Source organism: Lycium ferocissimum, chromosome 7 (genome assembly GCF_029784015.1).
Source record: "Lycium ferocissimum isolate CSIRO_LF1 chromosome 7, AGI_CSIRO_Lferr_CH_V1, whole genome shotgun sequence".
Lineage (NCBI taxonomy): Eukaryota > Viridiplantae > Streptophyta > Magnoliopsida > Solanales > Solanaceae > Lycium > Lycium ferocissimum.
The window spans coordinates 35,174,968-35,196,943 of NC_081348.1; the positions used below are offsets into that span (position 1 = coordinate 35,174,968).

Below are 21,976 nucleotides of genomic sequence, written 5' to 3' on the forward strand. Positions count from 1 at the left end.
TTTGCATTGTTGAATACATGGTCTATAAACCATATAAAAATAATTTTATTATTGATAAAACGCTTCCCTCGAAATGTTATAAGCAATTCTTCTAAACTAATATACTACTCCCTCCATCTCAATTTATGTGACACTTTTGAATAGAAACAAGATTTAAAAAAGAAAATAAAACTTTTAAAATTTATAATCTAAAGTAAAACTTAAATATTGATGTGGCCATATCTCATTAAGGGTAAAAGAGAAATTTTAAAGTTAAAATATTTTTATCCAAAATATTTTTTTTGGATAGATTAAAAATAAAAGTATGTCATACAAATTGAGATAGATAGAATATACTAGTTCATTAATTTGCTTATATATTTTCCAAAAAAGAATTACTCAGTTGAAGTAATTAAAGAACAACGAGGAAAGGGAAAGAGCAACCGAAAACAATAATGACACAGCGCCAAGTCAAAATTTATGCCACTTTGATGCCACCTTTTTTAAATTCCAAGCAAACACACACACTCTTACACCTTTTCCACGCACCCATTGTCCCACTCTCCCTCCATCTTCACTCTCTCCAAAAGCAAAGCAAATAAAAGAGTAGAGAGAAAGCAAGAAAGAGAGAATTAAGAGTACTGGTGGGTCTTAATACAGTACACTTTTATTCCCAATATTATTCTTCATCCAAATTCTTCTCCATCTTCTTCTTTCTTCACCATGACCTCTAGATTAACCCAAAATAACACCAACGGCACTCACCATCACCCTCAATATTACCCTCAACCTTCTTCTTTTTCTTCATCTAAAGCTTCATTTAAAGGCTGTTGTTGTTGCCTTTTCCTCCTTTTTTCTTTCTTACTTCTCCTTATTCTCGCCGTTATTCTAGTAATAGTCCTTGCAGTGAAGCCCAAAAAACCACAGTTCGATCTTCAACAAGTTGGTGTTCAATATGTTGGAATTACCCGTAACCCAGCTGCCATAGCCACGTCATCCGCTTCTGTTTCGCTTAATATTCGAATGGTTTTTACTGCTTTTAATGATAATAAGGTTGGGATTAAGTACGGTCAATCGCGGTTCACGATTATGTATCGTGGGATTCCTTTGGGTCGGGGCACCGTACCTGGGTTTTACCAACCAGCTCATAGTGTTAAGCGGGTTGAAACTACTATTGTTGTCGATCGGGTTAACTTGCTCCAAGCTGACGCGGCAGATTTGATTCGTGACGCGGCATTGAATGATCGGGTCGAGTTACGGGTATTGGGTGATGTCGGGGCGAAGATTCGCATCATTGGGTTTACTTCACCCGGTGTGGAGGTTAGTATTATATGCCACTTTCCTTTAACATTATAATAATAATCATCTTGTCTCTTTCTTTACTGGCTCCTATTTAAACTCAATCAAAAGTGTTGTTATTAATGGAAATCGAGCTTTTATTTGCATGAATAATTATACATTGGATTTTGTTGCACTTTGGATTTGGTTTATTAGTAGCATTAAATGTTGATGTATAAAATGAACTTAAATTTTATACTTTTCTTGTAGTAGTAGTAGTAGTAAAAGTGTGTTACTTTGCCCGAAAAGGAAGTTGTGTACTTTTTTAGAATTGGTGTTAATACTATAAAAAGTAGGGGGAAGAAAAGGGAAAAAGATTTAATTTATATAACAATATAAAGATTTTTTACTTTGTGATATGCTGTTTAACTAGTATCATTTTTAGAAATTATCAATTAGTGATTATCGATAAATTACTTGTAATTATCTTAAATTTTTACACCGTGCCGAACTAGGTTAGGTCATTGCAACGTAGATACAAGGTTAAAATTATTATATATAGAAATATATAAGTACATATCACTTATTGAAAAATAGAGACTAGAAAACATTGTGTATAAATGGGAAAGAATGAAAATTGGAACTCTTTGTTTATTTTGCTTTAGGATTGAGATAATTGATTAGCGGTGGAGTGTTTTGCTCTAAGCTTCGCAGTGGCAATACAAACAAAAAATGGTGATAGGTAGTGGGACCCATTTTGCCTGTCATGTCCAAAGTTTATTAGGTCATTATTGTCAACAAACTGCCATTTTATGTCTTTGTTTCTCCATTTTCTCACATAGTAGAAGCTAATTTACACCCGGCTATTTCCCCAATAAGAATAAATTTTAAGTTCAAGTTAACTTTTGATGAAATGTTTTGTTTATTAGACTAATTCTTCAACTATTATTTCAATGATATTTCGTCGCTAATGCAAAAATAAAATCAACATTTTATATTTTGCTCTCCAATCAAACGGTATTGTATAAGTTGGGACGAGATGAGTACTATATATATTTGGTAAATACTCATCACACCGGGTGTTTATATCAAATCAATAAAATTTATCATGGTCAAGTGATTTAATGAAGTGAATATATACATCAACTAATCATGATTAAGTGATAGTTTATATATATTCAAACACATGTCGTACATCCATTAGTACGATGTAAACACCCGGTGTGGTCAGTTTTTACCATATATATTCTGCATTGATTTGGTTGTTTGCCGTAGTATTTTGGAATTTATCAGCACCGAACAACATGAGCTGTTGTGTACTGTAGGAGTAGAGACAGTACCATTTCTGCACCTAGTAATTAGAGTGTGGTACGTAGTACACCTTATCCTGACAGGGAATTCCTATTTTCCCTTTGTTGATTTCCTTGACTACTTACATTTCTTGATACCATTCAAATTATAAACCAGCCATGGATTTTTTCTTATAACCGAAAAATCACTCTGGGGACAATTCTGAGAACCAACTGTGTACTCTTTGAAATTCAGGAAAAATGAGCCCGCCTTTCTACCCTTCTACTTCTCCTTCTCCTTCTCCACTTGAATGCTAAGCTTAATTCACATGGGTCGAATCTGTTACCAAAGTCACAAGTCCCTCAACCTTTGTCACTTGAACTAAGCCCAGGACTAGACCAGCCATGTTGTTGTCTTGCCTTTGCCTTATATATAGACTCTTTCTTTCTTGGGCTCCCTTCTAATTTCTGCCCTGATTTTAGTTAAACTAACACGCAATCCCCGGAGCTTTGAGAGGGGTCGGAGCTAGAAATTTTAACAAGGGAATTTGAAAAACTACAATAATGCAACACATAAGTTTTGAATCAGTAACCTAAAGCAATTTTTAAGTCACCATTGTCATTACACTAGAAGTTTTCCTTATATTTAGAGGATTCGACCAGTTTAATACATGTAACGTCGCCCTAGTGCAAGTTTCCAAGTGAATATACTACCAAATAGGTGGGGAGTAGGGAGGTAAGAAAAAGAATGCCACAAGGCTCCCAATTATAGGAACTCTTTCCAGTGAGCTGTGACTAGTGATTAGACCCATGTGCTCTCATGTGTTCGGATATCTTAACGCTTGAGCTAGTTTTTCACTTCATGCTTTGTGCTAGTTAGTCCTGGATCCCTAACCTGATATGTGGTGGAGGGGGCGTTCCCTTGATATTCCGGCCACTTTTACCAACTTCAACAGTCTATTAACCCATTCCAAAAAAACAGCTTTTACTGTAAGCAACTCTTCTCATCAGATGCATAATCTTAGTGGTCGAGTCCCATGCAAAATTTACAGTGTCAATTGTTAGTGCAAATGCATGTCATACAGACTCTGTCCATTGTCACAAAGAAGCAGCCAGTGTTATTCCTCATTTACTGACTTTAAAAAATCTTGGATATACCTGAGTGGCTCCAAGTACGCTACACATAAGTCATTCCCCTCCCTTGCTACAACAGTATAACTCGCACTATAGGCGAGCATTACGGGCAGAAGTAGGTGTTGACAAGGATTCAATTGAACTCTCTTCGCCACAGAATCATACTTGGCAAATAGGACAAAAACGAGTTTCTTTTGTTATATATAAATTGTTGAATCCCCTTGACATAAGTAAATTGTTGAATCCCCTTGACATAAGAGAAGATTTTATTTTAGTAGTTCAAATCTTAGGTTGACATTCTAGTGCTTGTTTGAATTCTCTTTATGTATTCTTGGCTCCGAGGCCGGAAGCGGCCCTCCTTCCTTTGACTTTTTTATCCTTGCAGCACTGTGTGTTTATGAATTTAACACATGATGAATGGTGTTGAGCAGGTATCAGTGGATTGTGCAATAGTTATCAGCCCAAGGAAACAGGCTCTCACATACAAGCAATGTGGATTCGATGGTCTAAGCGTATGACAGTACTGTTAATTCACAAGGTTAACACACATCTATTTTGTTGGACTTGGTTAAAAAGAAAGAAGAAAAAAAAAAAAAAAAAGCAAATTGCAAAAGTAGCATTTGGAAAGTTATTTTAGGAAAAAGAAGAAAAACGAAAACTAAAATCAAGATTCGATTGAGCCAACTAATTGTAGCGAAAAATGCATTTATTTATTAACTAAATTTTCTTTTCCTTTTTTTTTTTTTAAATGGAAAAAGTTTTGTTCCGTGTTGTAAAGTTCTGGACTGATTGTATTTTCAATACATTGTTATGCACGCCGCATTGTTTCTTTTCCTATATTTTATTTGAGAGTTGCTAAATGGCCACACCAATTTGACCCAAATTTGGCCACACTTATGTAAAAATCAACATAACTTCTATTGTATAATTTTAAATTAAGATAAACTTTGAGAAGAAAAGATAGAAATGACATTAAGTAAACATAAATTATTAAATTTGACCTAAATAGTCATATGAATTTACTCCATTTGGGTCATTGTGGCCAAAATAGTGTGGCCAAAAGACCTTTTTGATTTTATTTATGAAAATATCACTCAATTCTTTTTCTCTGTCTTTTGAACTCTAAAGGGAGAATCTGATTCTGTGGCTTTTTATCAAATGAATTCTGAATTCTCGTATCTCATGCGTCGGAGATGGGCTTCCTTTTCGTTATTGCATCTTTTTCTTTTCTTGCAGCTTTACCCTAATGAGTGAAATATTCAAATAGAGTAAGGGAAAAAAGAAAAATAGAATCAAATTTCTTGCACCACTCCCTCATTTTCTTGGTAGATTCAATATTGTATGCTATTCTTTTCCTTTCTTTGGTTCTTCTTAGTTTATAAGTAACTGAGTTTTGTGTTCTGCTTTTTAAAACGCTACACAGTAGCTCTTCTATTTATTTTTGAACTGTACATGTATAATATATAACTTTAGAAACAATGTGTAAAACTGGGACATCCTCTATACCAAGTTACTTCAGAATGAAGAAAAGTGGCATGTTATACGCGTTACCTGTTTATTATGATTTTCCAAGGGCTCAAACAAGCAAAACGAACTAGGAACTTAGAATTCAATACAATGATATTACACTTTCTTTTAAGCAATTGAAGGACGTAATTAATCAAGGGTGAGGGTGGTGAAGGGCGGCAGCAATAGCATCCTTTTTCTTACCCCACTCATGAAGCCTTAAATGGAGCTCAGCAGCAGCAATCAAGAAATGAAGAGCCTGAGTTGGTGTCAAAATGGCTAGGATTTCCTTGAGGGTATTAAGCCTTAGATTATCTGCCTTTTGTAGGATAATTACTAGACCTTCCTCCTTGCTTGCCAGATTAGCTTCTACTTGTTCCTCCAATCCTGATCCTCCAGTCATCAAAACATGGGATAACTCCACTGTTGATGTATCTGCAACAGTTTCTTGAACCTTGGCTAAATTCTCACTCGAATCTTTTTCCTCCCTTATAGTCTTCTTTTGCAGCTCATTAACCTTACTCATTTGGTTAGGGCTGAGGTCCCCTAAGTCACCCGTTCTGATTCCTCTAATCAACTCAGAGAGACGAGCTTCTAGTTGCAACCCTGATTTTGAATATAACAAATGAAAGGCCATGCTAGGTCTCCATCCTCCAATCCACAAGAAAGCACCTTCAAGATTACTCCTCCACGAAGGATTTAACATCCCTAATACATCTTCCTCGCTATATTTGGACTTCTCCACATAATACTCCTCATAGTGGTGTATAACTCGCTCAATGAGTGGCACCAACACCCTCTCTTCCAGCGGCTTCTTGTTGCCAGCTTTATTTACATCTCTCGAGGCGGAAACAAGGTCTTTGAGTTCTTGGTTCTGTTCAGCTAGCCATGACTCAAAAAATTTGTCAAATGTCTTCTCCCTTTCTTTCCCCTCGTTTCTGCTCATTAACAAGGGAGCCATTTGCTTACTAGTACTACTATTTCTTACTTTTGATATTTTCCTACCAACTGTTTCAAGATATGTATATATAGTGGAGACTCATAAACAATTGTGGTCTTATTAAAACTAACACGAACGAGACGGCCGACCCAAGTGAAACTAATGCAGAATCTGTGGGCTATCAGGGCGGTACTAGCTGGAACTGAGGATATACGTTGGGGGGTTTAGTTCATTGCATTTGTCTTTGTAACTTGCATGCAATGGTTTGGGCCGGAATCTCGAAAGAGACAAAAAAAAAAAAAAAACAAGCGCTACTTGGTTTTCTTTTTCTTACTATGTAAGCAATGTCAAATTGACAATCATTTTTTTGTGCGGAATGTCCTTCAGGTCTTTAATTTTTTGCCCTCAAATTTGAAATCTTTAATTTTTACCCTTCGCCTAAAAATTCATGAGTTCCAGATTCGAACCCCATTCAGTCAAATATTTAAAAAAAAATCACTAGGCAGAAATTTGTAGCAAAATTAGGCCTACTCAGATAGAAGTTTGTCTTAAGACAAAAGTTTGCATTAAGGCAAACCCCTACCTGAATAGATCTAATTTTGCTACAAATCTCTGCCATGCGAAATTCTTTTTGTTTTTTTTTTTTACTGAGCGAAGTTTCAAACCGAGAACACCAGAGGAATAGGCGAAGGACAAACCAACAATTTGAAGGGCAATCATACAAATGACCCATTGACAATATTAAGCCTCTATATCGCAATTTCCCAAAAAGTTCCTTAAAATATTTTTCTACTCCCTTTGTCATATTTTAACGCTTTACTCTTTTATATAATTTACCAAGTTATCTCTATCTATTAAGTGTTTTTTAAAATTGAGCCATATTAATAAAACCTCACTTTTACTTGTCACAATGGCTCTTTGAAGATTAATTTGACAAATATTTATAGCTAAAAGATTAATTTAATATTTTAAAATTAAAATTTAAATGTTCGAAAGCTACACAAAAAATGAAGTTGTAATTCTTTTCAAATTACTATGATTGAAAAAAAAAACATCTTAAAATGTTAGTCAAAAAACATGTAGATCGTCTCGAAAAACAAAACGTGACGAGTAAAAATGAACAAAGAGAACACTTCTCTAATGTTAAGGGTACAGTAGAAAACAATTCTAATTTTAATCTTAAATTTCTAAAGACGAAGAGAATTCAATACAATGATATTAAAGTTATAATTATAGATAAACGCCAAACTTCCATGACGAAAGAGATCAAAATGCTGAGATAATGTTAGTTAGAAAGCACGTTTGATGGCAAAACCTTGACCAAATAAGATTATGGTCTCACAAAGTAAGGCCATATTGAAGATGGCAAACATTGACCGAAAAAATAAAAGAATTTGATGGAACTGTATGAAGCTATCATGAGCAAGGAATAGAGGTGATGGCATTCCTTACCCTCGAAACGATTCATGAGACTCGTAGGTGAGCTCTCTTAATTTATGCCTACTCTAAATCAGGATGGTGATTTGTCCTCCATCCAAATCAATCAGAGAGGCAAGCAAGATAGAACGGCAGGCGTTAAAATCACATTTTAATTTGCGAGGCTGTCTTACCAACACACGAGAATGGACTAAAAACAAACACATGAAGGTCTCACGCGTAATAATCATGGATGTTGAACCACAGCAACAAAACTTTTAAATTACGAATGTTCTCAACTAGAATCATCAAGGCGACCGAAAGCTTCAAAATGTCAAAATTGTCTACAGAAACACCTCACGAAAATAAAGAGTAATAGCAATAACTTGTTTAAAACTTGTGCTCTACCCAACGAAGTGAAAACTGAAACATTTAAGCCTTCAGGCGTCCATAGAATTTCTGCTTCTCTTCGGTGGTCTGGAAGCGACCATGTCCAAACTTTGAGGATGTGTCGATGAACTTCAGCTTAATCTCCTCAAGAGCAACACGAGAGGTTTGGTTGAGCAGGGATTGACGAAGGGTTACAACCCTCTTCTTAGGACCAACACAGCATCCCTTGATCAACAGGTAATCATCCTTCACCACACCATAATGGGCAAATCCACCCATAGGAGTAATGTCTTTCTCGGTCCTGTTAACATTAAATAAAAATCTAAGCAACTACAAATTGAAAAAAGAGTTCCAGTATATGAAAGTCTCAATTTATACGGTTAAAAGAGCACACAACCACTGGACATGCAGAATATAAACATCTACAGCATAGGGCAACAACTTCATTAGTTTTTGAGCATTCACAACTGTGCAGTTGCCATTCTATTTAACAAGCATGCAAAAAGCATCAGTTGCACATAAGTAGAATATAAAGTATTTGGCAGGAGAGAAAAAGCAGTGCTGCATAAGAACCTGTCAAAATCAGTTAAGGCCGTGTGGGACTCTTGTCCAGCCTTGCCAAGCTTGTAAACCTTCTTGTTCATCTCAGTACGGTGATGGTATCCATTTTGACCAGCACGGGCAACTGTGAATGAAACTCTTGCAGGATGCCAGGCACCAATACAAGCAACCTTACGAAGACCCCTGTGAGTTTTACGAGGAAGACGTGTCACACCCCAACGAGTTACAACACCTTCATAACCCTTACCCTTGGTGACACCAATGATGTCAATCATCTCATCCTTCTGGAAAACAGCATCAACTGGAACCTGCTTCTCGAAGAAACCATATGCGAAGTCAACCTTCTGAGCAATTGTCCCACCATTCACCTGGATCTCCATCAAATGGGCTTTCTTCTGTTTCAGACCCTTCATCTTCCTTATCTGCAGTTTTATAATAAGGAAATCCCATTATATTGAGTTTAGATAAGCTTATCTTAGTAGTTTACAAAAAGACATTGGGAATATTCAAAAACATTTAATCAGGTACGGCATTCGAAATCAGACACTCCTTCCTATCGAAACTTGTATCAGTTGTGCACGATTTGAAATCAAAGTTAATTTAGAATACAGGTATTTTCACAACAAAGCAGATATTGGGCTTACCTGAGTGTGAGCCAACACACGGATGACACAAGCATACTTCTTCAATTTCTCCAGCTGTGTCTGGATATCCTTCTTCCCTTCATCAGTTTCATATTTCTTAGAGTATTTCAGGAAGGCCTTCTTCTTGGACTTGCACCAGTTCTTGTAGAACCTCCTCTTGATGTCTTCACTGAGATGCTGTGCCCAGACAGTGTTCAGGCAACGAAGACCACGAGGTGTCTTCACATACCCAACAACACCAACAATCACCATTGGAGGTGTTTCAATGATGGTAACGGCTTCACATGTCTCTTTCTTGTGGAGCTCTGTAATCACCAGATGAACGTGAAAAGATTAATAGCAAACATATTAAAGTGAAGACATGATACTGCCTCCTTGATACTAATAAAGAACCGAGAAAGATATGGAATAAATCAAAACAGAAATGCAAACACATGAAAAGAATATGTTACTTGATCCGGGCTTCTCCACTTCTCTGACAATGTGAGTCATTCCAGCCTTGTACCCCAGGAAGGCTGTTAGCTTGCAAGGCTTGTTTGGGTCATCCTTTGGGAATGCCTTCACTGCAATAGTTTTTTTTTTAAAAAAAAAAAAAAATTGAAATGAACATCCATCAAATAAGTACAACTGTTTCTATGTAATGATATAGAATGTCTTCCACAAAATTTATAATTGTTTTAACTAGCAGACTACTAATAAATCATTTTCCAAAGTTGAACACATAGATATGTATTATGAATAGCCAATGACAAGGGATGAGACACAAAGGTGGTTTTTTGGTGATAAAAGGTCCAAAACAAATTTTCGCATCTGTAGTGATGGATGCTCATTAAATAAATCAAGAGTAAACTATTTTCTCCATTTCTCCCCAAAAAAGTTTTCAACAGTTCAAGATAGCCCAACAATGGATAATGAATTTTATTGAGGAAAATACTTTAAAGGCTCTATCATAATGTGGCTGCATAAATTCATTTTATTTATCTTGCAAACTAATCAAGGATAACTAATCTTTGAAAAGATATAGACAGCAAAATTAAACCAGCAATAATCTGAGGGTTTTCTTATTGCGATATTTACATCATTAAACATGAATAAAGCTTACTAATCAGTGTCAAATTCGACAACACAAAATAAACATCAGATTAAGAACTTAAAAAAAAGGCTTTTAGTAAAATGATAATGAATGTAGTCTCATACCCTTTCCTCTGTGTCTGGCAGCACGCTTCCTGGGAAGAAATCCCAAAGAACCGTGTCTTGGATGCTCGAACTTCCTGTGCGACATTTTTCTCCTCCTTCAACCTGTTACCAATCAAAACATATTAATCAGCTTCAAACATTCACTCAGTCACATTACTCAATTAGCTCAAACTGCTCCAAACAAAAACATAATAAACGCTCAGAAGAAGTAAAAAAAAATGTACAGTCACACCTCTCTATAACAGCACCCTTATACAATAGCATCTCGCTATAACAGCCATATTTTCTATGGAAAATGTTAATGTTATGTTATATGTTCTCTATAACAGCATTTCGCTACAGCAGCCAAAAAAATATCAGAACAAACGAAACTATTATAGAGAGGTTTGTTATAAGGCAGTGAACAATGGTTCTGTGATTAATTGATACTGCATAACAACTTATTCTGAAAACAATGTGTATTTATCAATGAAATTTTCGAAAAACATTTACAGATTTACATACTTGTTAGTTGATACAGATAAACTGATAAAATGAGTAAACTAGATATTAAGAAATGAGCATGCATTATTGAAAATAAAGCTAAAGGGTGAGGAAGATGAAGGAGAAAACAACCTGCAAGGGACGGCTACTGAGGAACTACGGGTCCTTTGCTCAAAGTGCAAAACCCTAGTGGAACATACATTTATATAACTTGTTTAGCCGAGTTAAATGGGCTGGATTTTTAGGTATCTGGCCCAGCTTCTTTCAGGTGGTTTTTTCCAGCCCATCTGCAAGTTAATTTGTTTAATGGAATTTTTAGAGTAAAGGGTCAAAAACACACCTAAACTATCACGTTTTTTTGTGTTTCATACCTGAACTATTCGAAGTGAGCAAAACATACCTAAACTATTACTATGCAGTTAGCAAAACACACTTGGACGCTGACTAGACTAAATGTTTGACCTCACTCAACTAAAAGCGCGTGAAGCAAAATTTTATCAAAAAATTTTGGTCCATTTGGCATAAGTAACAGCTATATTTCTTGACTCATTATTATTTTTATTTTTTAAAATTTTCCAATTAATTCTTTAAAACCGTAAGCTCTCCCTTTCTTCTTCGACATTTCTCAACCATTTTTCTTCATTTCTTCTTCTCCTGTGCAGATTTTTTTCATTTATTTCTTCTTCATTATATTTAAAACCCTAAATTTTTATACAAAATCCCCAATATTTTGTGACATGAAGAACCCTAACTTTTTTTTTTTAAAAGAAAATCAACAACTAATATGGAATCCATGATGAAATTGAAGCTTAATGGGGGAAAGCAAAACACCATCCACAGTAGAGATGAGACCAATGTCGGAGAAGAAGAGAATATCCGGTGTGAATTTTACTAATTTTTTACAATGACCGGTGATTTCTAATTTTACCCAAACATATTACCCCTTTAACTTTAAACCTTCTATTTATCCATGTGGAATAAACTTCTGCCACGGTGGAATTATTTATCCACGTGGCACTATTTTTAAACAAAAAGAGAGAGTGTAGTACACACCATAGTTTATAAGTCCAGGTGTGTTTTGCTAACTGTATAGTGATAGTTTAGGTGTGTTTTGCTCACTTTGGATAGTTCAGGTATGAAACACAAAAAAACGTGATAGTTTAGGTATGTTTTTGACCCTTTACTCGATTTTTTACTCATTGTAGCTTCTTTTAATACCTAATTATTAATATTAACTACCCTTTTATTTAATTATATTTAGTAGCTAATTAAATTTTCTAAAATACAAATGGTAGCTATATAAAAAATACATACCCAAACACATATATCTTTCTTTTTTCCCAATCACTACCCATTTCAGATTTTTCATTTCTCAAAACCCTAAAAAATCTCTCTTCCCTTCTCTCAACCACCACACCATGGCCGCGCCTCTCTCTCTTCTCCCTCTCCCTCTGTGCTCACCCCTCTCTCTCTCCGCCGCCCCTCTCTCTCTTCTCCCTCTCCCTCTGTGCTCACCCCTCTCTCTCTCTCTCTTTTCACTCTATCCGGTGAGGCGATGGCACAGATCTGGCCGTGTGTATTGTTGGTGGTGGCGGCAATGGCACTGGTTTTGAGATAGCGGCGGAGAAGATGATGTGGTGGTCGAGAGATTAGGGTTTTATTGGTGGTGGAAAGATTAGGGGTTTTTTGGTGATGGTGGTGTCTCAGATTTGGGTTTTTGGTGGTGGTGATGTCTCAGATTAGGATTTTGGTAGTGGTGGAGAGATTAGGGTTTTTGATGGTGGTATTGTCTCAGATCTGGCCGTGTGTATTTGTTAAAAGCCAAATACAAATACATTCAAAAATCTACATCTCACAAATACTCTATGTTTGAATGTATTTGTCTTTGTATTTTTTTAGTGTATTTTTTAGTGCATTTTGTTAATAGCCAAACACACTATTTTTGAATGTATTTGTCATGCATTTGAATTTTTTTCTCTTGTAGCTGAATGTATTTGTTGAAATCCATTCAAATATACGAAAATTTGAATATATTTGGCTTCATATGTTGTTGGAATGTACACAATGTATTTGAAATACATCAAAAAAAGCCACTGAAATACATAAAAAAAAAAAAATTAGTAAAATACATCAAAAAAAAAAATCACTGAAATACATTAAAAAAAAAAAAAGACACGAAAATACATTATAGCAAAAAACAAAAAAATCACTGAAATACATCAAAGCAAAAAAAGAAATCACTAAAATACATCAAAAAAATATATTAATATCTAATTTAATAGCTCCACCGTTAAAGGCTAAAATCAAGGATCCTTTTTTTTTTTTTACCATGTTCTCATGTATTTGTTGGCAACAAATACACGCGAAAACATACACTGTTTTGCCAAAATGTAGCTACAAATGGTAATATTTAAAAGGGTAGCTACAAATGGTAGGAAGCTACAATAAGATAGTCATTTGAGTAAGTTTGCCTTATTTAATACTGCTAATGAGATGATTTTGATAAATATTCACTTTTAGGGTCACTACTAGTTGAAATATAATTAGTATTTGGCAACAAAAAAAGAAAAAGGATAGCCACAACTTTAAAATAGGTAAAGTAGAAAAAAGGGAAGTCATAGTTCAAATTTCAATTTTTTTTTTTTTTGAAGTTCAAAATTTATAAATAAAATTCCGGTATAGTATCATAAAATTCATTTTTTTTGTAAATGAAATTATAGCATAATGTGTTGAAATTCGTATAACAATTTTAACTTCTATTTCATTCTCTCTGCCTTCTGCCGCACTACAAATAACCTATAATTTCTATCTTTCACTACCGTCTAAGAAGTATTTTCCTCGTGTTTCATATTTTGTTACACAAAAAAAAGAATGCAAATATGTTACAAATTTTCTTTGTTTTCGCAGAATTACTTCGTTCTTTTTTTTTTTCAAGCATTTTAAGTGACTCATTAGAACAAAAATGTGTTAACAATTTGATTTTGCATTTATAAATCGCAAATTTTCATATTCAATGAAAATAGATGTCTTTTTTATGAAGTATTGCGTCGTCCAAATTCTCCACCCCTGTCATTTTTACTCCAACTCTGAAATTTATATACGAAAATTTCAGCATAGTGTGCTGGAATTTCAATTATAAAAGTTCGAACTTCAAAGATACGATAGTGTAGTTTCACATATAAAGAGTTTCGCAGCGACCCTTTCACATGTAAAAAGTTTTGAAGCGACATACAACATTCAACTTAACAATTTTTATATTATACTTTGAGCCAAAGAATGGCATAAGCGGAAGCCATTTGCTAGCAAATAAATTTACCCAAAATTTCACTATTCTCTTTTTCAAACATCTTAATGTTTTTTGAATTTAAGCGAATTTATGACAAACCTTAGAAGCAAAATTCATAAAATAATCGGATGAATAAGCTTCTTTGTCTGATAAAGGCGCATTTTCTCTAAATAAGTCATTGCTTTGTATTAACTCTTGCTGAAAAGGTTAATTAACACTATTATCTTAAAAAATGATGAAACTTAGGATATTAGTTACCACACACTAATGATGCCATCTTTCGTAGAATTCCTGAGTAATAGTCCTTCCCTCATGTTGCTCATCAATCACTCTTCTTTATTGATTGCCAGTCCGCGTCACTCTTAATTAATTTGAAGGCTTCTTTAAGAATATTTAGAAAAAACTATTGACAGATGGTCTTAATTTATGAACTAAACCTACTTCATGCCACATTATATCAATTTTAGACATTTGGGTATGAAATTAAGTTTGGTAATTAAACTTTAAACGTACAGATCTGATCCTGGAGTGTGCTAAGCCTAAATGACCTAAATGTCTAAACTTCGAATTGCACAAGTAATCTGCCAACTTTAGACATGTAGTTTGAAATTAGGCTTGACACCCCAACTTCAAACATGTATGTTTGAAGTTTGGAACTCTAGACTAGTGATTTTCAATTTCAATATCGCAGGTCTGTATTTGAAGCAGATAAATATTATTATTTTTTAAAAATTTCAGTTACGTCTTAAAATGTCAATCCTCCAAGTAGTTATGTTTGCACTTGTCCCCAAAAATAGATGTCCCGCTAGAACATGTATACATTCTCTAGTTATTTTATTTTGACACAACTATATTTAGCTTGTACCTATTTTTCTTTTACTTCTTTAGAACAAACTTCAGGTATTTAATTTAAAGTTGTTTAAAATGGATAGAGTTTCAAATTTTACGCATTACAGGTATGGTTTAAGAATGATAGTCCAATTTTTTTTTTGGTTGTTCGCACAAATGCCCCTATTTCGAGGTCGTCTTTAATTTTTGCCTCCTCAAATTTGTGGTCTTTAATTTTTCCCCTTCAGCACTTTTGGCGCGGCATAACTTAGATTTCACTCGGTATAATTTACGTTTAGCTTTAGCATATGTATAAAAATATTCTCATCACTGAGGCCATACAAATTGAACATTCTAGAAGCTTCTAGAGACCGACTGCTAGGTACGGCAGTTGTGGTTGTTCATTCTCCTTTTAATCGAGTGACTTCGTATCTATCCTAACCAAGAAAAAAGAGTTCCAGAGACATCTTCCATTCATATAGATTTTGATTTTTCCGCACCATATTTTAATTTGCCTCTTCTTCGACTCGAAATTCCCAGCAAGTCCTTGGCTGTTATTAGTTATTAAACAAATGATAGAAAAGAGAATAAGGAGTCAAGCCCCCCATCTTCCGCATATCTTGCTCATCCGGCATGGCATGAATCACCGAACCTGCAATCAATAAAAATTTAGGATCCGACATCATGATAAAATACTACCCTCAATATGCCATAAGTTATGACAAGACAAAACTTTCAACACTCAACATAATCTGAAAAACAACATAGTTTTAAATTTCGCTCGACATAGTTTATGTTTAACTTTGGTATACGTATCATAACATCCACACAAATTATAGCGGACAAGGCAAATTTTTCAACGCTCAACATAATCTGGAAAATACTATACAACTTATGCCGCATAACTTAATTCCTACATAATTTATACCGAGCGAGGCAACAATTCAGTTTACAAAGATAAAATTACTACAAAAATTATGCAGAGTGAAGCAAATCTGAATATTTTCATTAAATAAGTAGCAGAGTTAAAAATTAAAGACCGCAAATACGAGAGAGGTATATTTTCGACAAAATAGAGGACATAGATGTTAGGACCACATAGCTGGACCAAAGGCCCAAAGACTATAAAAGCCCAAACTACCCAATAAGTTTGTAATTCTGATCGCTCTGCGGAAGTCAGTGACTGAGTAGAAGGAGAATCGACGACAAAAAAACAGTGCCCTCTCATGGATACCTCTCTACTCAACGAAGCCTTGGCCTCCAACTCCTTCGACAAGATTGCTGATATTTGTGACAACCTCATGCTTCAGGCAACCTATTTTCTCTCTATTCATTGCCACTTTAGTATTGTCAATTTAAAACAAAAAACCTAATGTTTCCATTGGTTTTGTTGGTGTTCATAGAGTGCCGCTGAGGGCATCAATTTTCAAGACGACTGGCCGTACGCGATTCACCTTCTAGGACATATCTACAACAATGACATGTAAATCCCTTAACAACTTTACTTTTGAATTTTAGGGTTTTAAATTGGGTGCTGTGAAGGAATTGCTTAGGATTATGTTGCTATTGTGGTACTTTTTGCAGTAATAGTGCGCGATTTATGTGGAAGAAGATACCTGCAGCCATAAAGGAAGCCCGGCCCGAGGTGGTGGCAGTTTGGAAGATTGGGCAGAAGCTTTGGACAAGGGACTATGCCGGTGTGCACGAGGCTATTCGTGAATTCACCTGGAGTCCTGAGGTTCAGCCCATTGTAGCTTCCTTTGCAGGCAAGTTTGTGCTTTTCCCGGCTCTTTAGATTGTTGATGTGTGTTATTATATAACGACTGAAAACAATACAATCTATCCAAACATTGTATCATCAAAACAATACAGTAGAGTATGCTATGATACATTGTGAAACGATATGTAGCATCCACCCAAACAAGCTGTTATTCTTAATAGAACAAATGGTAGAGATTTTGGTGATTGATGGAACTAGTCTAATCAGTTTTTGTTGGAAGCTTTACATAAGGTTTTATATAGTCCTAGCAACAGCCCAACATTCTCTCTTTGCTTGTCAAAACCCTGGAAAGATTTGGTTCTGAAGAGTTAAGATGAATGAACAAATAGATGAGTTAATGGTTGAATATGTGAACAACTAAGACTTAGCATCTCTAAGGAGAAAGTAAAGGTGAGGATTGAGAATGTATTTTGTTCAAAGTTTTATCAAGTGAGTTTCAACTTGAGTTGGCGGTTTGCAAGGGATCATCATTCTTTTCTTGGGACTGTCAAAAGCCTAGACGGATTTGTTTTCTTTCTGAAGGCTATAAAGATAAGAGGGTTGAATATTTGAACAACTAAGAATTGGGACTTGTAGACTAAGTGCCAAAGGATTCTAATCTCTCTTCTGGATTAAAATTGAATGTGGATCAAGTACGTGTAAGGATTGACAATATATTGCCATTCTTGTGAATTAGAAGAATCCACGAATCTGCATAATAACAAAGTTGGGATGCTGTCCGGGATTAACTGTTGGAGTTTGACAATGGCTTGAGACTGGATTGGTGTTTTCTGAACTTATCTTGAAGTCTAATAGCCACTTTCTTAAACAACTTAAGTGGGCAAGGGAGAATTGTTCTACTATGGTTCTGTATGTCTTGGTATTAGCAAAGGGCCAATGATTGGTTTGGAAAGGGAGATCATAGGGCGATGCCTTTTTCTCAATCGCGATGGTCAATCTTCTTCCTGTTTTGATGTTGTGATTGTCGGTTGGGGAATATCTGCTTTATGCTTGAATCTTGATACTTATATACTTATTGATCTAGATAATAGTGTACAATGCCCTTTTCAATTATGTCTCTTTTGCTCTGAGTTCATTTTTGTCAATTACTCTTTATTTGAGTTGGGCGAGCCTAATAGGTTCTTTGTTGTCCACATGTGCAATTCTTACAATGCGTTGCATGTACTAAAACAAGGGCTGTGTATGCTCTTTGTATACCATTTATTGATCGTGAGCAAGTCTATAGTTACTCGCTTAATTTAATAATTGGTACCTCTTTGAATACATGGAGTTTATCATGTACTTGGCTGATAAAATAGCTGTTGAGGAAAATATCTTTCCGGATATAAAGCATAGTTTGGCCTGTAATTTCTACAAATGACTTATCAAATAAAAAAGAAAATTTTCAAATAAGAAAACAGCGATATACAGTTCTTTCATCATATCTCTAGAGAACTCGGAGATAATACTTGAAATATACCACCTATTAGAAAAACATAGAGGCATACATCTACATTTTTATGAGAGGTTAAGGATTAACTGTACCAAAATATATGTTCTCTTCAATCAATGTTGAATTCTTCTGCGTGGGAGATTGGTTGTGGGGGTGAAGGAAGGATGATGAAATAGTCGTCAGACCATGTTGATTGAGCGGAGTGCAAGAGCATTTCAGGGGCGAACAGTGTTTCAGCGAGCTGAGTTCCTGCTCTTAGGATCTTCTGTAGTGGTTTAAATATTTTTTGTGTTTTGGAGTTCATGCAGTTTTTTACCTTTGCGGCATGAGACCATGCTTTACCATATTTGTTTTTTGTTTGTGCCAAATTATGTGGGGCTGTATGTGTAAGAAAAGAAAATGATTGGTAGCACATTATGGGGCTTTTTTTGGGGGTTGGGGGGGGGGGGGGGGGGGGGAGAGAACGTAAATTGGTTATTTGTCTAAATTCTAAACTACCTGGGAAAATGCTAGTATAGTTGCTAGCAATTTTTCAAAATATAGAGAAAATCTGTTACTCAAATACGTGAAGTTCAAGTTCTTGGACATCATTGTCTTCTTCTGATTTCCTTGTGGTTTCGAAATACTGGGTGCAATGGTATATGTGTGTGCTTATTACTTAGTTTGCTGTGTATTGGATTTTCATATCATTTTCATGTCATCCTTCTGCAGAATTATACAAAAAAAGGATGTTTGAGCTCCTGCTTTCTGCTTATTCAACCATTAGCACACAAGATGCAGCTCACTTCCTGGGAATGAATGAAAATGATGCTACAAACTGTAAGATTTTATCCAATGCTGCTTGCAGTCTCTCTGAGTTATTTTTGGGTACATAAGAGGACACTAAATGAAGTAAAGTCTCTCAAAAGTAATCTTTAATGTATCGGCAATTAGAAATATCTCCATTCTCTTCAGTGTCTGGTAAGCCACAGTTTTGGACTTGATTGGCTAGGTATCCTGCTCGTTGATTTACCTTTAAAAAGCATGCTAAATGTTACTTCTAAACCTTCTGAAAAGGTTCTCTAAGATCTCAAATATAGCTCTCGTTGCTCTTTGATGTCTTGGTAGCTGTTCCTTTATCAGTTTCACCACACCTGGCAGGGAATTTCTCAACATCTCCTTTAGTTCCTCTGCCTACGACTAACAGACACATCTGGGTTGCCCATCAATTGGGATATTAAATTGGCCTAATTTTTCCAAGGCCCGCTTTCCATTAACCTAAATGATCCTAATGATCTATCAGATCTTGATAGCTGGCACTTCCATCCATGATCAATTTGAACTTTCTGGTAAGGAGAGCAAGTGAACTGATTAGTTTTGGGGACATACGTTTGGCTAAACTGTGACTTAGGGAAAGAGCTAATTCTATCAAAAGTAGCTACAGTGTCTTTGATGTTTATTCAATGAAGTTAATTAATAGTGCTTCGTACTCCTAGTACAGCTAAACTTTTATAGCAATCACTTTGTTGGATTGAAGACGATTATCGAGTTGTTGAAACAAGTCATAGGCTATGATATTCTAAGATCGAATCAGTTTGTTTGAAGTGGTTAACAAATATAGGTGCACATCAAATGTTAAGAAGTACATACAATGAATTCTTTCGAATGCTTATCCATTTATCACTACATCTTGGGTATTCATAAGATCTCGCCTATTTGGTTTTTGTTTGTTTGCTGTTGCGATTTTATTTGCAAGTCTCAATTGTACTTGCCAGAAAAAAGAATCTCAATCATAATGTGTTCGTGACTTTTCACTGTTTGGTAACAATGGTTTTGTCATCTCCCTTTCAGATGTGCTGCAACAGGGCTGGGTGTTGGATTCGGCTTCTCAAATGCTTACTGTGAAGAAGCAGGCAGTTGTAACAGAACAGAAGTTAGACCCCAGTAAATTACAGCGCTTGACAGAATATGTGTTCCATCTTGAGCACTAACCAGTTTGTTGGTTCCGGGATTTCTAAATCTGGTAGTCATTAGGTGTTTTTGTTACTCTTTAAGTGGTTGGAGAAATTAGGTGGCAAAATTTTATAGCAACAGATCTAAGCATGGATCCGATGATTATTATCTCTCTTGGTAACTATATTACTACGATGAAGTCGAGAAGAGAGCACAGTTCTTCGGAAACTTTCTTCGTTAGGGGGCATTAGTAGATATTGAACAATGTCGAACAGTTCTTTGATTTAATTTTTCATCTTTTCTCTAAAGATCTTCCATTCCATTCCCTGCTCTGGTGGAAGTATTTGGAAAACACTACTAAATGTGTGCAAATTTTATAAGGGAACTGTTGACCTTAAAATCGAAAAAAGAATTCAACATTCTAAGAAATGATCAAAATAGAAATTATCTTTGCATTTGGTTCCGTAAAAGTTCAAGCTTCAAGCTAATAGAAAGAGTCGGAGAAAGCGTTCATTCATTACTTTGAATCAGTGTATATATACACTAGCAAGAACATCCATCTTGCTATGTGCCCAAACTGATGGTCTTCCAACTAAGGCAAAACACAACCTTATACTACCTCATCAACATTTCTTTCTGTTTATTAGCAGTGAATACTAGTTATTTTTGTATTGGTAGAAATGTTCAATTATTCTAATTTTACAATTTACCTTTACTTAAGCAAATTATTTAACCACGTTTGTTTGTTCCAAATTCATTTGTAGAATGCATATAACTACTAGTAATATTTGTCCATCTAATAATTCTTTTCTAGCGTTAAATATAAAGAGTGACGTAATATTTTTTTTTTTTTTTAAATAGAGAAATTTTCAAACATTAGTACTATCGACGAGTAATATGATATTTGAGATGACATTTGTAAATGGCGTTTTTGTGACATTTTGTATCAAATGTCGTCTTCTACAACACTTGGTACCAAATATGGTTGTTATTTTGTGTCAAATGTTGTTATTTTTACGATATTTTATCACTAAATAAAACGCGTCGTATTCTTGCCCAATGCTTAAAAATGAAATTTCAAATTACTGGTTGAGTCTAAATTAATCTTTAAACTTCTGGAAGAGTTCCCACCTCAAAAGTGCTTTAATATTTTTTTTGGTTAATATTTAGGCTTTTAGAAGCTTTTTCAAAGAATTCAGTACTTGTGAAAAGCAAAACAACTTTTCACAATAATAAAATTCCTGAACAATGACAATATAGAGGGAAAGACAAATAATCTCAATACTAATAAGATGGAAAAGTCTAATTCTTACTACTAGTATTAAACTTTCAATTACTGTGAACTAAGAATTACATACAGCTGCATGCAATTCTCCAGAAACCTGAAATCCCCAAAACTTCCGAAAATCAATCCACAACTTTAATTAATATTAAGAAACTAGCCATATATGCTGCAACTCCTAATGTTCTTAGTTATATATCAACAATCGAACGAAGCTTTCGTTTACTCACAGAGCCAATTTTTGTCCACTATTTCTCCATCTGATTCACGATCTGACAATCAAGTAAAAACAAGTAGATTTAGATCGATGGAATGAAAACCTCAGTCCAACAAAGAGTCGAGAAATTGACCATACAATTAAATCGGAGATCAACTAATTAAGAATGATATAAAACCATAGTATATTTATGCTAAAAGATCCAGAAACTGCTTGTTTTCAGTTTTACGTACAACTTGAAATATTTTTGCGGATAAAAGTGTTTTAGTTGATGAAATGATTGCTTGGGTTTAGTACCTTAAACTGTTAGAAACGTATTGTATCTAAGGAAAATATATATGTTATTCCAATATCGAAAATTACTTATATCATGACAAAAGGTATTAATAAACAAATAGTCCA

General features: G+C 35.0%; 4 protein-coding genes across 6 annotated transcripts in view; 2 read left to right on the top strand and 2 right to left on the bottom strand.

The window, feature by feature from the left end:
• The first annotated feature begins 499 nt into the window (after positions 1 to 499).
• Positions 500 to 4,254, top strand: LOC132062759 (uncharacterized). Its single transcript, XM_059455262.1, has 2 exons — positions 500 to 1,299; positions 4,112 to 4,254. The coding sequence occupies exons 1-2, from the start codon at positions 703 to 705 to the stop codon at positions 4,196 to 4,198; spliced, it is 684 nt and encodes a 227-aa protein (XP_059311245.1). The 5' UTR covers positions 500 to 702; the 3' UTR covers positions 4,199 to 4,254.
• A 905-nt stretch (positions 4,255 to 5,159) lies between these two features.
• On the bottom strand, positions 5,160 to 6,480 carry LOC132062760 (protein DOG1-like 3). The gene has a single exon (XM_059455263.1). It carries the CDS (start codon positions 6,145 to 6,147, stop codon positions 5,341 to 5,343), a length of 807 nt encoding a protein of 268 aa, XP_059311246.1. The 5' UTR covers positions 6,148 to 6,480; the 3' UTR covers positions 5,160 to 5,340.
• A 1,318-nt stretch (positions 6,481 to 7,798) lies between these two features.
• Positions 7,799 to 21,976, bottom strand: part of LOC132064636 (large ribosomal subunit protein uL3-like) — an 84,065-nt gene continuing 69,887 nt past the window's right edge. For 2 of the 3 annotated variants that reach the window (XM_059457688.1, XM_059457689.1), the window contains exons 2-6: positions 10,335 to 10,439; positions 9,590 to 9,700; positions 9,138 to 9,442; positions 8,506 to 8,915; positions 7,799 to 8,233 (exon numbers count right to left, since the gene is read on the bottom strand). In XM_059457688.1, the coding sequence (XP_059313671.1) occupies positions 7,975 to 8,233; positions 8,506 to 8,915; positions 9,138 to 9,442; positions 9,590 to 9,700; positions 10,335 to 10,419 (1,170 nt within the window). In that variant the 5' untranslated portion in view covers positions 10,420 to 10,439 and the 3' untranslated portion in view covers positions 7,799 to 7,974. Of the gene's footprint in view, positions 8,234 to 8,505; positions 8,916 to 9,137; positions 9,443 to 9,589; positions 9,701 to 10,334; positions 10,440 to 10,949; positions 11,090 to 21,976 lie in introns of those variants that run through there. The other variant, XM_059457687.1, reaches the window with a different exon arrangement.
• LOC132064630 (COP9 signalosome complex subunit 8) lies at positions 16,080 to 20,383 on the top strand. Its single transcript, XM_059457676.1, has 5 exons — positions 16,080 to 16,241; positions 16,335 to 16,414; positions 16,516 to 16,697; positions 18,855 to 18,962; positions 19,974 to 20,383. Exons 1-5 carry the CDS (start codon positions 16,158 to 16,160, stop codon positions 20,111 to 20,113), a joined length of 594 nt encoding a protein of 197 aa, XP_059313659.1. The 5' UTR covers positions 16,080 to 16,157; the 3' UTR covers positions 20,114 to 20,383.

Excerpts from the sequence above, each read along its gene's own strand:
- LOC132062759 (XM_059455262.1), top strand. The coding sequence starts at position 703 with ATGACCTCTAGATTAACCCAAAATAACACCAACGGCACTCACCATCAC. Across the intron at positions 1,300-4,111 it reads TTACTTCACCCGGTGTGGAG|GTATCAGTGGATTGTGCAAT; the intron begins GTTAGTATTATA and ends GGTGTTGAGCAG.
- LOC132062760 (XM_059455263.1), bottom strand. The coding sequence starts at position 6,147 with ATGGCTCCCTTGTTAATGAGCAGAAACGAGGGGAAAGAAAGGGAGAAG.
- LOC132064630 (XM_059457676.1), top strand. The coding sequence starts at position 16,158 with ATGGATACCTCTCTACTCAACGAAGCCTTGGCCTCCAACTCCTTCGAC. Across the intron at positions 16,242-16,334 it reads GTGACAACCTCATGCTTCAG|AGTGCCGCTGAGGGCATCAA; the intron begins GCAACCTATTTT and ends TGGTGTTCATAG. Across the intron at positions 16,415-16,515 it reads CATATCTACAACAATGACAT|TAATAGTGCGCGATTTATGT; the intron begins GTAAATCCCTTA and ends TACTTTTTGCAG.